General features: G+C 42.5%; 1 protein-coding gene across 13 annotated transcripts in view; it reads left to right on the forward strand.

Annotated features, from left to right (window-relative positions):
* Nucleotides 1-15,904, forward strand: part of rims2a (regulating synaptic membrane exocytosis 2a) — a 141,557-nt gene that overhangs the window by 66,548 nt on the left and 59,105 nt on the right. For 10 of the 13 annotated variants that reach the window (XM_069143432.1, XM_069143434.1, XM_069143433.1 and 7 more), the window contains 5 exons: nucleotides 2,027-2,967; nucleotides 11,341-11,408; nucleotides 13,108-13,227; nucleotides 14,823-14,922; nucleotides 15,087-15,210. In XM_069143432.1, the coding sequence (XP_068999533.1) occupies nucleotides 2,027-2,967; nucleotides 11,341-11,408; nucleotides 13,108-13,227; nucleotides 14,823-14,922; nucleotides 15,087-15,210 (1,353 nt within the window). Of the gene's footprint in view, nucleotides 1-2,026; nucleotides 2,968-11,340; nucleotides 11,409-11,619; nucleotides 11,832-13,107; nucleotides 13,228-14,822; nucleotides 14,923-15,086; nucleotides 15,211-15,904 lie in introns of all 13 variants that reach the window. The other 3 variants (XM_069143429.1, XM_069143431.1, XM_069143440.1) reach the window with 1 other exon arrangement.

A 15,904-nucleotide genomic window follows, 5' to 3' on the forward strand; every position in this document is an offset into this window, starting at 1 on the left:
GTTTGCAGTCATGTTATTCTGTCCCTTCTAATATTAAGTAAAACTAACTTTTATGTACCCTTGTTGCTGGAAAGCACATTTTGTACCGCACTATTGCTCAACTTCTGCCCCTCTCTAACAGCCCATATTTTAACTGTACAGTAGTTCATGAACTGTAAACAGCCCTCATTCATCATTCTGTCTCTTCCTGGTTCTGGCACTTCACTTCAGTGAGATTATTCAGTGTTCGACATAGAAATTCAACACAGAGAACACAAAAAGCATCTTCTTCCACACGTGCCTCTCCATCCTGCTTATATCTATTGTTCTGCACATCCATTATGCTCAGACGAACCCGAATCGTCTGTGATCCAATACGCACCGGCCAAACCTCCTCTGTCCTCTCCCATGAAACAGCCAATCACACGTGAGCAGTCCTTACCTTGGCCAGTGAGCAAGGCTGACAGCAGTGATTTATGAAGCCCTTTGAAATTTATGGAAAGTTGTCACGTACAAAATTAAGGAGATGCTTCACAGAGCTTTTCCCTCACCAAAATGTCATTATTACTCTGGAGGAAAAGTGGAAGAAATGTAGGAGAAAAGTGGTTAATGAATAATTGATTCTGAACAAAAGAATAAATGCATTAATGCACAGTTAGCCTCCTCTAGGCTTTTCATCCACTTCCTGCCTGGTTTCCTTTTTGACAACCAGACAATGATAAAATGATTGACAGCTAATTTTTGAAATATGAGGCTGCTGACTCGAACCATACTTGAAAATAACCATTTTAGCTATTTTTTCCAATTCAGGACTTCACTTTAATTTTGATCTATTTTATCAACACATATTTTTAGACAATGTTTGAAACACAGCATGAGTTTAATGATTTTTTTTGTTAGTTGTGTTTGTGTCATCAGCTGTTTTCAACAGAAGGAATAAGGTGTTGAAATAAATAAATAAATAAGGTCCTCTGAGGTTCATAGATTCCGACAACTTAAACATGTTGTTTTTGTCTCTCTACGTCCCTCCATGTGCGCTGCACTGTGCACACAAATACAATCAGTCAATCTCTGAATCATTTATCAATGCAATTCTCTCAGTACACCGACGGGTTCCTTATCTGTTTCCCCTTGCATAAAGTCACACACACACACACTCCCGCAATTAATTTGGAAAACACTATCAGGTCATATCCGGGCAGTTTGTATAGTTCATCTCGTGCCATCCTGTTGTTTATAATTGATTTAAGCACTGATATCAAGAAAGTAATCAGATGCTATCAACATGAAAATGAAGTATTGCCTCTGTTGCTGAAAGAGTAGAATATTAAATATGACATGGTTGTGTTTGAAGACAAACAGGATTTTAACTGTATGACTGTGCTGTAGATTTTCTCAACGTGGAAACCTGCGTTTGTATTTGGAGAATCAGGCTTAAAGCTACATGTATGTATTATCTGTCATACTTTTTCATTGGGACAGATCCATTAGTTGGTTTCTCCATGAATATTGTTTCTGTAAACTCTGATATTAAAACCTGATTGCATGAAAAACATGCCAAAAGGAGAGCATTAGCCAGCCATGTTGCAGAGCAGTCAGAGTCTCTTGCACTTGTGAGAGGAGGGAGTGGTGCTGCATCCTCCTGTTTGGTCCCATTTCTCTCTCTGCCTTTGTATGTGAGTTTGACAGAGACAGTGCAGGCTTTCATCAGGGTTTGACAGGGACTGAAGTGCAAGGCAAAGTAAAGTGAAGCTACAGACGACAGACAAAAGGGCTCAGCCTCAGCAGAGTAGCACAGAGATGTGTGGAAAAAAGCACTGAGGCTATTATTTCATTAGTAAAGTACACGTCCGCTGTATGCTCACTGGAAATTTGATTAAACATTAAAAATATGCATAGACAAACTTCAGTTCTTTTAAACTTGTGATTTTAATCAGGCCAAAGAAATTACCATAATAAACTGTATATTCAAAAAAACAGACAACATCCAGTTCAAAGTGAACCGCATAATTCATTTAATACTTTTGTTCCCCTTTGTGGTCCACAGGAAACGAAGCCCATCTGCATCCAGGGATCCAAACCAAAAATACGACCAAAGGGAGGGGGGTGACCACTCACAGTATGCCCCGACGGACGGCGGCATGCCCAGATCACCGTCCGACTATGGGGATGGGGACCCTCGGCGGGCTCCGCGGGGCCCACACATGTACCCAGATGTGGAAGCAGCGCGGATGGGCTACCGGGACCGGCGGGGCCCCGGACGCTGGCACTCCCAGGAATACCCGCTTGACCAGGAGCTAGATGGACCGCCCAGCGAGTACGACATCCAGCGGCAGCGCCAGGAGGAGTTCCAGGCCCGCTACCGCAGCGACCCCAACCTGGCACGCTACCCTGTCAAACCGCAGCCCTACGAGGAGCAGATGAGGATGCACGCTGAGGTGGGAAGGCTGAGGCACGAGCGTCGACACAGTGATGTCTCCCTGGCTTACACGGAGCAGGATGACCCCGGCCCCATCCGGCTGTCCCGTCAGCATCTCACCGAGCGCCGGCCGCCGATGGTGGGACAGCGCTCCTACTCTGTCGACCGCTCCTCCCCGGGGCCCATGGGCCCAGGCCTCGGAGGCCACAGAACATCCAACCACAGCCCCCCAACGCCTCACCGCAGCCCTGTGCTGGGTGACCGGTCAGGGGACCTGCGGAGAGGAGACCTGGGGGATCCCATGAGGAGGCAGCAGCACCACCTGGACCCCAGTTCGGCTGTCCGCAAGACAAAGAGGGAGAAGATGGAGAGCATGTTGAGGAACGACTCTCTGAGCTCAGACCAGTCAGAGTCGGTGCGCCCGCCACCCCCCAAGCCCCACAAAACCAAAAAGGGAGGGAAGATGCGGCAGGTGTCACTGAGCAGCTCAGAGGAAGAGCTGGCCACCACGCCGGAGTACACCAGCTGTGAGGACGTGGAGATAGAGAGTGAGTCAGTCAGTGAAAAAGGTAGGAGCCACCACACCACCAGCCTCCTTGTCTGCTGCTACTTTACCTCTGCATACAGGCTTATTCAGCATTACTCGATATGGTTATCAAAGCTTCTCAGATGATTTTTGTGCAATCATAGTCAGCCTTCTTTCTTATTATTGACACAATATTGTTGTTAGAAAGACAGATTTCCTCTGATTGCAATTTGATTATTGTTTTTGTCTCATGTTGATACTGATTTTTTTGACTCAGATACTGTTTAACCTTCAGACTCCCCAGTCCGCAGTCTATGTATGTGCTTTGTGTATTTATGTGTAGGGCTCATTACTTTCAGTTTAAAAAACATTTAAAGTTATCTGCGTTTATTTATATGATTTTATCTAGTTTTATTTTAGTTAAACACTCCGTTAAAAACATGAATAATATAAATACATATTCAGAAAAAGATATCTTTTTATGCATGAATTTTTTTGATTCTTAAAAATGACAGGTAGAGCACACAGTAATAGGCAGTGTATAGTGTAAGTACAGTGTAATAATCAGCATTTTGTTTTCAGTAATTATCAATTGTGAACTTCTTAAAAGGTTTGTTTTTATTCTTTTTATGACTTTTTTTTTTTTTATTTTTTTTTTTTAGCAGAAGACACAACAACCTTTGCATGTGTCGCAGTTACACTGATTTATATCTATAAAATTGCTCTTTTTCAGTAAACATCTATAAAAACTGAAAATGATGAGCCTGATGTTTGTGCGAAGCCCTGCTGCGTTTTCTGTTTGTCATTAATGAATCTACTCTAACAGCTCCCGTGCCTTTGAGGAGGAGGCTTGTGCCTTCATGAGCCAGCCAGATATGTTTCAGTGTGGATGTGTGTTTATGTGTGTGGCTGTGATTTGAAATGAATGTAGCGCTGCTGCCTTCGAGGCTCTCTTCTTCTGGCCCACTTTGCCAGGTCCCACACCAGCTGTTTCACATGATCTGATGGACAGTGTTACATAACGACAGGCAGAGGGAGACAGTCAGAGGGCAGGGGTGGGGGTGTCGACACAAAACAGAAAACAGAAGTGGACATCAATCAATCAATCAATCAATCAATCAATCAATTAAATGTTAAAGTTGGATACAAAGCAAAACAACCAAACCATATAATTATAAAACATCACTTAAAAGCCGGACTGAAAAAGTTTTTAGTTCTACTTTTAAAGATAATATTTTCAGCCCTTGTCAGATTCTCTGTCAGGTTTTTTCCGGCGGTTTGGAATGCAAATGTTTTTAGAAATTTCATCTCCAAATATTAAATGCTAAAAGAGAAGAACCGGTGAATCTTCCTGCCTCATAAGCCAGTAGCATTTCTGAGAGGTAGTCTGGTGGAAAGCAACACATATTGCCATATAAACTATTATAAGAATTATAAATTCAAAACAAAAACTTATCAGGTAACCAGTGTAAAGACTTTATAATGGCTGTAATGTGCGCTCTTCTTTTGGTCTCTCTTCTCTCGTGCAGCAGAATTTTTTATTTATTGTCGCAGATGTGTTTTATTCTGTGGTACACCAGAAAAGAGAGCATTACAGCCATCTGACCAGCTGGTTATAAAAGCGTGCATCATCTCTGTGTTTCTTGGAGAGCGATACCAAATGTCCTTCACCTGTTTATAGACACAAGCACACGTGCCCAAGTGTGTAAACACATTCCAGCAAGCAAACAGTCCGAGTAACTGAAATAAACGCCACTTTGAATAGAATCAACATCAAAAGCAGTTGTTCAGGCTGTTAGTTTCTCCACCTGGTTGACAGTTGTCGTAATTGCAAATTGATTTTGTTGTCAAACCTGTAATTACGGAGGCATTTACTTCCCAAATGTTAAAAGTACCAAAGAGAAAAGAGGGAGGAGAAGCCGTTGGCAAACAGAGGGATGAAAAAGTACAGTTGCACAGTTTGCTTTTGTCAGTGACACCAGACCAAAGCGCCTGCCACATGCTAGAAATGTTTAATCTAGAGGAGAGTAGAGAAATTGAGTTGGTCTACTCTGTTATGTAACTGTTCTCCACACTGAGAGAAGCAGCCCTGCACCAGCATTACATTATTGATGTGGGAGTTCCCAGGTTCCCAGGTAGCCATGGAACAAAAATAGGGAGAAAGTGGGCTGTTTGGAGGGTCACAGTTTCTGTTGTTTCTGTCTGCGTCTGTCTGCCTCCTCCACAGGTCAGCCTGTGTGGGAAAGAGAAGAAAAACAAAGGACAAAGCTGAACTGTTGACCTGAATCAGTATAGTTCTCCAGGCTGGGTACAGTACATCCTCAGACAGATGATTGTGTGGCGCTATCTCTGGTCTTTATTTACTTCTAATTGGTAGTTTCATTAATTCATGACATAATTAAGGCTGCTGTGATTCAGTGCATGCAGGGAGTCTGATAAATGGTTCAGAAAATTCTACTGAACCATCTATTTTAAACCGAGTGTCCTTGTTGTCAAAGTAGACTTAATTATGGGATAGACAGAGGCGGGATTCAAACTAAAGGGCCCAGATTTGGACATGTGACTTAAAAATGTAAACCACACGGTTAGGCATGCACTACCTCGATAAGTCAGTGCCTAGAATTTACCAATGCAGTGAATTAAATGTGACTGAAGAATGCGCAGATGTGTTTCAGCTGTATCAGGTTGAGCAGGTATTCTGTACGCTCCCAAAAAGAACATCCTCACACAGTGATCATGATTGGGTCTAAAGAGCTGATACTGTAACACAATGCCAACCAAGCACTCTGTGATGTTCCACTGAAAAACAACATCAAACAGCCAGAGCAGCTATAGAAAGAACATCAATTGTGAGACCAAGGCAGGAGAGACATTTAAAAGGGGGCAGAAATCACTTTTTGGCCACATCATCAGTCAGCATCTCGGGGACTTGTACATTCAGCTTGACTGGACGGCAAGATGGGTGCGTAACAGCAGGCTAAGCAGGGTGCATGTCATGCTCTCAAATCTTCGATACATCGAGGGGGCCTGTGAGGAGGGAGGAGGGCTTGATGGGATGAGAATGGGGGGGGGGGGCAGTCCAAGAGAAGGAGGAGACTGGAGGAGAGAGGGTGTGCCAGCTGTAATGGGCCTGAGTCTGTCTGTGAGACTGATTTATCGTGATGGTCCTCTGCCTGTGTTTTCCTCTTTATCGATTCCCCTGACATGCAGTCTCATAATAGTGCCGAACACACAGAAAAGGAGAGGATGGCTGGCTAACTACAGCAGACGGGTGGACATTGTGTAGTGACAACCTAAGTTACATCCTCATTAATGGCTGTTGGGATGAGTTTTTGCACCTCAGTAAGTCTGTTGGGTTTGTGGTCTGTGCACTCATGCTAGGTCTTAGAAAGATAGTCTTATCAGTTTAGCTTTTTATACCTGGATAATATTGGTGTATTTTGTGATAACAGGAGGTAGTTGGGTCTTTTATATCAGAATAAAACTTCAAGTGTTACGGTCTGCCTTCGCCAGGGGTTTAACATGATACTGTATCACCTTCCTAGCATGGCGACTATGTTTAAACATACACACTGTTACACCCGTGCCTCTTTTCCGCTCTCACCCCTTGAATTGTAGTAAAAACAGCATCAATAATTAATGATCCAATTAATAGTTTACACTGGTTTTTATTGAGCCGTCAAAGTGATGGAGAGCCTGCTAGTGGTGAACTCCGCCACTGCCTGCGCTCTGCCTTCGACCTGAATCAGCACATTGTGGGGCCTCAGAGCCGGGGTGAAGCGGCCGGGCCGGGCCGGGCGCAGACTGCTGATGCTCACAATTTATGGCCGTGATGAGTTTCCTGCTCCCTGAAAAACCACACAGTTCCCTTGCTGGGGATCAGTGCCCAATTATGGCGTGCCACTGTTAATAAAGTTTTTGGGGAAAGAAAGGGGGAAAGGCTGGACGTGCCTCCATGCTGGCAAAGTCGTTTTCACAAACGTTGAAGGTGGGCTGGGGAGGGGGCTGCTGAAGGTGGAGGTGAAATTATAACTGATATAACCTTGAAATAAACCTGTAAGTCTAAATCTATAGGTCCAAATAAAACAGATAAACACAAAGCTCAACACACGGTTATTTCGTTTCTTAAATGCTGGCCTGAAGCTGTTTGGACTGTTATGACCACATTATGCAAGTGACTTGTTCAGTGAGAGTGAATACCACACCGAGCTGTGCTCCGGTGTTCGGCTGCTGACAGAACAGCAGCTGGAAGGCAAAGGGGGTAATCACTGTTGTCAGCTGTTGGTTAGAAGGCCACGGAGGCCACAGCCTGTCTGGGGACATCCATAATGTTTTATCACACCGCATAACTGTGTACAGTAAATAGTTTTAGCACTCTCTGAGACTGATGGATGCAGAGTGATAGCAAAGGGAACGGGACAAGGAGAAAAGTTTGGTTGTTTGGCTTGAACTGACCTTGCAGCTCCATCGCAACTTTGAAGAAAATTGTGTTGAAATCTTGGAGAGCTTTTTACTCAAATACGGATTATGGTGTTAAGTATTTGTTAAAACACAACATCAAAATAACAACAGATAGTGAAGATAGTTCATTTCAGGATCATCTTATATAATTGGTGCGATCTAATAATGCAATAATATCCGATAATAGTGCATTGTAAAGAATACAAATTTGTGACCTCTGAAAAAAATATTTAAAAAGCTATAGGTCCTAATTTTATAAAACAACACTGCTAAAAATTGTACCAAACATTTTCAAGAGTGACACAAAGTCTGGCTTTGTTAAAAGACAGTTTCAGTCTTAAGTTTTATTCTCATAGTTTTGGATATCATTATGAAATAGATAGATAGTTACTTTATTAATCCCACAAGGGGAATTTTTTTTTCACTACAGCAGCATTATAGGTACAGGAAGCAATAAAACAACAGTAAAAAATATTAAATATAAAAATGCACGTTATATACAATAAAATAGAATAAAAATAAGTAGAATAATTAAATTAAATTAAAACTAACTAAACAATAGTGCAAAGATTTAAACAAACAAGAAAACAGACAACCAACGGTGTTATTGTTGTGTGATGGATTTTGCCAGAGGTGAGTTATTGTACAGTCTTTTTGCAGTGGGCAGGAACGATCTCCTGTATCTGTCCTTGTGACAGCGGAGCTGGAGGAGTCAATAATTTCATTGCTAAAAATAAATCAGGTAGATTAAAAAACATGACTGCTCAAACAAACCTATAATGTAGCCAGAACTGGGTCGCTATGACTTAGCAGTATTTTACATTAATTGTTGGGTTGGTGGTTCAAACTCCGGCCCGTCCTGTCCAGTGGCAGGCGGGTGCATTGTGACATTTCTGGCTATATTTATTCACACTGATGCTATCTTTATACTGCAGTCCTCTTCCATTTAGTTTTTTTTTCTATACTGAAAATCCTCTTTACCCTCGTACGCTCCAGCTCCCCCATCTCCTCCTCCTCCTCCTCCACCACATCCAGAAGCATAGGCAGTCTATTTTTATGCCTTTCCGTCAGAGTTCCCTGATTTCCTTGAGATTGAATCCTCAGCCAGATAATGCTTGAAGGAGGCCTGTCCTCTATAGATCCATTAGGTTCTACAGCTCTTTGCAGGGGCAGTGAAGTGTGTGAAATGTGATGTATATGGTCCAAGGGTGGCACAAGTGCAGTGTTTTCAGATGACCTTACCCGTACCTGCGGCTCTATGGTTTACTACGGACTACATACTGTACATTCATGCAGGCACACAAGTATACCAACAGCAGCACGTGTACAAGTGAAAGACAGCCGTTTGATGAACGCCAGTCAGTTAATTAAGTATTGTTTAAAAGACCCCATCTCACCCTGTATATGCTTTAATAAGAACACGTTCTTTTTCACTTCTTAATTCCCTTCATTTTTGACTTGTAAGTGAATAACATTTAGAACTGTAAATACCCGTTGCATCTTTATATTGTGATGTTGAAAGTTTCAGATGAAGGTCTCTGGACGGAGAGGTGACCAGTTTCTCAGCAGTATTTTACTGATGATCCAAAAAAAAATCTCTTGAATAAGATTTTCTTTTCTCCAACTTTGAACTTCCAGTCCTGCTAAACTCCATACTGCTCTCCACTAAGAATCTTAGCACCACCTTTGGATTCAATATTTTTCACTCTTTTGAATTAGCGTGGATTTTTAAGCTTCCTAATCAAATCGAAAGTATTCATCAACTCGCTGCAGTGTGCATCAACAGAGGGGAACAGGCCAAATCCTGTAGGATGACAGACAGATTTCCATTAGATGAAAAACACTGAGTTATTGTTTGAGGTGTTGTTGTTTTTTGTCTCATGAGAAAATCGTGTCTTCTCTGTTTCTTTTGATGGCAGCATCACATCTTCACCAAGAGAAAAGGTTATAGGTCTTTATTCTCTTATTCTCACCCTATTCGTGCTTTTTCTCTTGTAAAAATATGAAATAGAATAAAAATGGCTTCAGAAACCTCCATCCTGTAACATCATCGTAGTCACTGGCCTGTCTTTTTCCAGGCTGCATGTCCACTGATACTATACCACAGAAGTTGTAATCAGAGCCTCATCTTTAAAACCTCTCCCTGGTGCACTTTAGATTGAGGTCAGTTAAGGCTGTGTGGCACTGCAATCTGAATCCCCAGTTAAACACATTAGAGATCAGCCCTGCTCTCTCCCACAGATGCAGCCACGACAGGATAAGATAGCAGCATGCTAACTTTGTTTCAACAAAATGTGCGTTGTTGTCTGCTGATGTCAAATAAGAGTCCAGCCAAAAAGTTTCTGAAGAATGTAGATGAAAATCAAACAGGGAGGATGTTTGTGTAGTAAGAGGGCAGGTTATCAGTCTTGTTTTTGAAGCTTTACTCCTCTCTGTTTGACTTTTCATGATACAGAAGCTTTGAAGAAGAAGGTTTGAAGCACAGTGTCAAATAATGCAGTAACGATGAGGTTCACGAGTTTACCTTTTGTGTTGAGCCAAACAGATTTGGATGCACAAAATCTTATCTTGTGATCAGTTCAGATAGTAGATGATGGACAAAACAACAGTCATGCTATCTTTTCCCCCGTAGCTTGGAGATTTTAATGTTTTAATATTAAAACTCCAGCTGCAAATTTGCCAAAAACCCAGATACTGTAAAATATAAAACTTTGTTTGACGACTCATAGCCAGTATCTTGTGAAAGTGGTACTGCTGTTTGAATTTTCTCAAAGTTAAGACCACATTTTCCAAATCAACCTCATTTCTTGACAATATTCAGAAGGTAACGTAGCTCCTTTCCCCTCCTCTTCATCACCACACTGCATTTATTATGACGAACAAGATGTGTTGAGGGACATTGATGAATGGATTGAAATGATGGTAAATAGTCTGAACTTTATCACCTTTGCTGTCTCAGAGGGCTTTACACTGTTTCCCATCCACCCATTCACACACACACACTTATAGCATGCAAAGCGTTCACCTGCCACCAGGACCAACTTGGAGTTCAGTGTCCTGCCTAAAGACACTTTGACCTATGAAGAGGAGGAACTGGGGATTGAACCATCAACCTTATGATTAGCGGGAAACCTGCGCTACCATCTGAGCCACAGTCACCTCCTGAAAAAAAACTTTCCTTCTTTCAAAGCAATATTCTTAGGTAATGTGAAGCAGTCCAACATATTTCGTCATCACAAATTTCAAATGCAGCACTGAAGCCAGCTGAGGTCAGAAAATTCTCCAAATATGTAACACCTACACTTGTTGCAACATTAAAAGAGGCTGATTTCTGCTGCTGTCAGTGATGAGTTTCCATGTTCTCAGCATCTCTACAAGGCTCGTCCTTGTATGTGCTGGTGGAACGCATACAAGACTTTTTTTTAAAGAGCTCTGAATTGTCTTTAGGTTTGACTGCAGCTGTCTTGTCAGCCCGGTGTTGAGATGGTCCAGTCAGCTTTGAGCATTCCTGCATTATTACCTGAGCTGCATCTTTCTTTCTCCGCAGGACTCTTAGCGTTGCACATGACGATCACCTTATCAGTTCGGGCAGTATGTGAGAGTGTGTGTGTGTGTGTGTGTGCGTGCGTGCGTGCGTGCGTGCGTGCGTGCGTGCGTGTGTGTGTGTGTGTGTGTGTGTGTGTGTGTGTGTGTGTGTGTGTGTGTGTGTGCGTGCGCGTGCGTGCGTGCGTGTGTGTATGCGCGTGCGTGCGTGCGTGTGTGTTTGTTTGTTTGTGTGTGCATAGATGAATGCTTGGATGTCTTGTTTATGTGTGTTCTGTGTGTGTGTGTGTGTGTGTGTGTGTGTGTGTGTGTGCGTGTGTTAATGTCTGTATGTTGTGCACTGTGGTGTCCTCACTTGTCCCTCTCGCTGTCCTCTCTCGTGTATGTGCGCCCCCTCCCCCCCACCTTACAGGAGATTTGGATGGCCATTGGTGGGACCATGCGTCATGGCATAGCAGCGAGGCTTCCCCAATGTCTTTGGTGAGACATGTGGAGCCCTGCCTTGACCCTCCCTACCTACCTACCTACCTCCCTCCCCCATCTCTCTCTCCCCTCTCTCTCTGTCTCTCTCCTCCCCCATTCCCCCCATTCTCCCAGAGTCTTTTGTCATTTCATGTTTCCTTTGTTTTATTTACACCTTTGCATGTTGTTTTTTCTGTTTTTCTTTCTGTTTTTTATCCCACACTTGTAGGGGACAGTCAAAGGGGAAAAAGAAAAACTATTGAGCAGACATTTATGTCCGAGCCGACACACACCTTATCTGAGAGGCAAAAGAAAATGGTGCGCTTTGGGGGACACTCATTTGAAGAGGACTTGGCATGGTGTGAACCGCAGGTTAAAGACTCGGGAGTTGATACGTGCAGTAGCACTACCCTAAACGAGGAGCATAGCCATAGTGAGAAGGTACTGAGACAATCTAGCCTGCATTTTGTTATGATTATTATTTATGACCTACCCATCCAGTCTTTGTTTGCTCTCTGTCACTAAGTGTAAATAGGTGAGATGTTTTTGGTTTTTTTTGGATTTGATTTGACGTTGTATAAATTGATTTCTCTTGCGATTTCGTTCCTTTTTGTTCGGTTACTTTTGGCTCCACCTTTGCTCGGTGTTGCCGAAAAAAGTCTCTTGGGGACACCCTCTTTGCTTGCTACTTGTACTTGCTGTTTTGCTCCCCAAACAGAAACTACACATCTTACAGTAGAAAAAAAAAAAAAAAGTAGAGCATTGACACACAACCTCTCTGTTTGTCATGGCACTCAGGAATGTGGGTCTCTCCTAGTTGCATGCTCGTTCTCCTCCGTATGTTGTGTTCTTGCTCTGCAGCGGTCCTGTTCAGTGCAGTAGGAACACCTTTATTCAGGCCCGTCCCTGTCACTCTGCTGCCCTTCCCCACAGCACCCAGTCCAGACAGAACCTGTCCCCCTGCCCGACTTTCCACTCACTTCTATAGCAAAACCCAAAAAGCACACCAAACAGGGAAGATTGGATTTGTTTTGCACAAAAACGTAAAACATTTGTTTTTCTTTTTTCCCTTCCACTGCCGCGTCTGTGATTTCACCCTGTCTGTGTCTCATGGCTTTCTTCTGTGCTGTCTGTTTTTCATCTTTTTTTTAACTTTAACCCGGCACCCTGTGGTCTACTTCATTTGTTCTCGTACCATTGGTTACTTTTCACCCCCTTTTTTTCTGGTGGTTGTATGTTTGTGTGTAGTGAAGCACCGGAGCGAGACTCCGGTCTTCCTGCTCCTGTTTGAAGAGCTGGTTTGAGGAGGAGTGTTGGGGCTGCTTGCTTTACTCTGCATGGGGCGTTGCATGTAGCTCACTTCACCCTCTCACTGGCAGGTTCACACAAGCTCTGGAAATAGTACTTTAGACTATTGATGAGATGTATTTTGTCTTTAAAATTGTTATATATACTTTTTTTTTTCCACCAGCAGTAGCATAACAGATAATATGACACCATTCTGAATGAAAATGACTGAGCACTCTTCTATCCAAACACCAAAGCAGTCTGAATAATTGAGCAGAGTTTGTGTGAACTTTGTTCCCCAAGTGAAGTAATACGGTGCTACCCTGATGTCCCCTTTCACTGTAGACAGTTGTCTGCTTTGGTCTGAAGTGATCAAATTCAAGTGGATGAGTTGTTAAACAAAAGGTGTGTTGTTGCTCTGACCTTGTAGCACCCGGTGACGTGGCAGACGTCCAAAGATGGGGATCGCCTAATAGGGCGTATTTTGCTCAACAAGCGCATGAAAGATGGAAGCGTGCCTCGGGACTCAGGAGCTCTGCTTGGTCTGAAGGTGAGTTTATATTTCCGTCTACCTGTGTGTCTGCAGGTAGGATCCACACACACACACACACACACACACACACACACACACACACACACACACACACACACACACACACACACACACGCACACACACTGTTATCCTTGCTGTAATTGCTATCATTCTACTCCCAAAATAGCATCTTAAAATATGCACATCTATCACATTGACACAAAATGTGTGAGTAATAGGTTTCACTTAAAAGCCCCATCATATTAAGGAATTCTGTGAAAATGTGACGGGACCATCTGTGTTGGTTACGGACATCTATGCTAACATGTAGCTGTGAAGTCAGTGATTGCGTGGCCTCTCTTGTGTTTGACTCACTGCATTTGGCTTCCAATTATTGATTACATCACTGTACTACTCAGTATTAATATTCATTAGAGGCTTGATTATATCCCAGATGAATATTAATGAGCAGCGTTTGATATTAGGCTGTATAATTTTCTGAACTCACTCACACTGAACTACTTTAATGAACTGCATTCAGCTGCTCAGAGAAAACAAGTCACACACTGCCCACGTTTGACAATTGAAGTATTTGTTTTTGCTGTTTCAGTGTTTATTCTTTATACCATCACAGTCTTATACATATTTACATTCTTTTCAGTATCGCCTTCTGTATGGGACTTACTCTTATAATGTCAAACCTTTTATCAGTTATTTGTTTCACTGTCGTCACTTTGTTGTGAAAGCATCGGCTTTTTTGTTGTTGTCGATTTTCCGCTTCACTTTTCAGTTGCATCTGTAGGTGGTGCACACTGTTAAAAAACAAATAGCAGAGCAGCCTAAGTCCAGAAGAGCCTGGTGGGCCATGAGGAGAAAAAATAGATAAACCGAGAGCTGCAAGATGGGGAAAAATCATTACTGATTGAATGAGCCTCCTGAAATGGCATGTTTGTGTCTGCTCAGTGCTTCTGTGCATTTCTGTCCGCTCAGCAGCAGCCAGCCAGCTCGGCAATCCAGCCAGTCAGTCCATCAGTGAGGCTGCCAGCCTCACCCTCACTGTCCATCTCTCTCTCTCTCTCTCCCTTCTCCTCTGCAAGCCTCCCTCTCCAGCTCCTGTCTGTTACATAAAGCCATTTCATTTAGCAGACTCCCCTAAGCTCCTTTGTATGTTGGCATTCAGCTGCCATTAAGAGGGATTTTTATTTGTATGATGCCAATGTATGCTGAGCGGAGTACATCAGCTCAGGACTGTACAGCTCTAGCCCACGGCCCTGCACTGTTACAGAGTGTGTCTCTGGGGAGGAGACCACAGCCCTGGACATATTTCTTTAAAAGACAGAGATGCACTTTTACCATTGACCCTCTCCTTGCAATGCTTTTATTGTAGATTCATACCTCGCAGGCAAGAGCTAAAGCCGTGACATCCACAGAATAGTTTGAGAAAAACAAACCTGTCTTCTTTTTTAAGCTGCAGTGCTCATGTTACATCTTTTTAGGCAATGCCACGGAGACTTAATGTGGTGCATTAAACCTGCAGTTATGAGAACAGAGCTGAAGTTTAGCTGTACAAATGTATCGCTGGGCTAATCCAGTCCCCTCTCTGCTTCTACAGGTGGTGGGAGGCAAGATGACAGAATCTGGTAGACTTTGTGCTTTCATCACTAAAGTGAGGAAAGGAAGTCTAGCAGACACTGTTGGACACCTCAGACCAGGTATTAAAAACACACACAAACCTTTTTATAGAAATTTAACTCGTGGATTTGTTGAATTTCATCCTTCCCCAAAGAGTATTATGATGTGTATATTTCATAATATGCCAACACAAACAGCACAAGCATAAAAGATGACATTCAGTGTCTCTGGTGTTTTTTCGCAGGTGACCAGGTGCTGGAGTGGAACGGGAAGCTTTTACAAGGAGCCACATTTAAAGAAGTTTACAATATCATATTAGAATCTAAGCCTGAGCCGCAGGTGGAACTGGTGGTCTCACGGCCTATAAGGTGAGAGCTCACCGTCAGCATCACACAAACACCATCCACCCCACTGTTTCCCTGACAATAAGCACAAACAACCTTGTTGACGGTAACTAGGTGGAATTTGTGCTGGATTTGTATCACTTTTTTTAAATATTAAATCAAATATATAATACAATGTATAATAATACATAATATACCATAATGAAGCAGACTACTCAATCTATTTGCCAACTTCGGTTTCAAAGTAGGATTTTTTAATACGTAACAAATACTGTAAAGCCATGAGAGACTAGGATCTGTCCAGAGCATCTACCTGCTTGATTAATCAACTCAATTATTTTATCAATCAAGTTAAATGTTACACTTTTGCCAAGCAGCCAAATATAGTGTTTGATTTGCAACACATACAGGTTTAAATTAATAATAAGATGACGTAAAAATGAATCGGCCGTGCAGTGAAATGAGTGATAAAAAAAAAGACTTAGAATATTTTCAGATGTGATTCAGTCAATCTGAACAAAGATTCACATTTTAAAAAATAATACTCTAGTAAACATTCATGTACAACATGCATGTCCCAAATTCAAACTAATTATAGGAAGAGATATGCATCAGATTGTGCCTACTTTAATTATCTTAATCTTCCATTCACATTTTTCTCTGAAGCCCTTCCAGTTCTGATGTCTTTACGCTCACTGCCTCAACGTCACTGCTTTTG

Source organism: Embiotoca jacksoni, unplaced genomic scaffold, assembly GCF_022577435.1.
Source record: "Embiotoca jacksoni isolate LCO1_2020_lvr unplaced genomic scaffold, fEmbJac1.0.p SCAF_11, whole genome shotgun sequence".
Classification (NCBI taxonomy): domain Eukaryota; kingdom Metazoa; phylum Chordata; class Actinopteri; family Embiotocidae; genus Embiotoca; species Embiotoca jacksoni.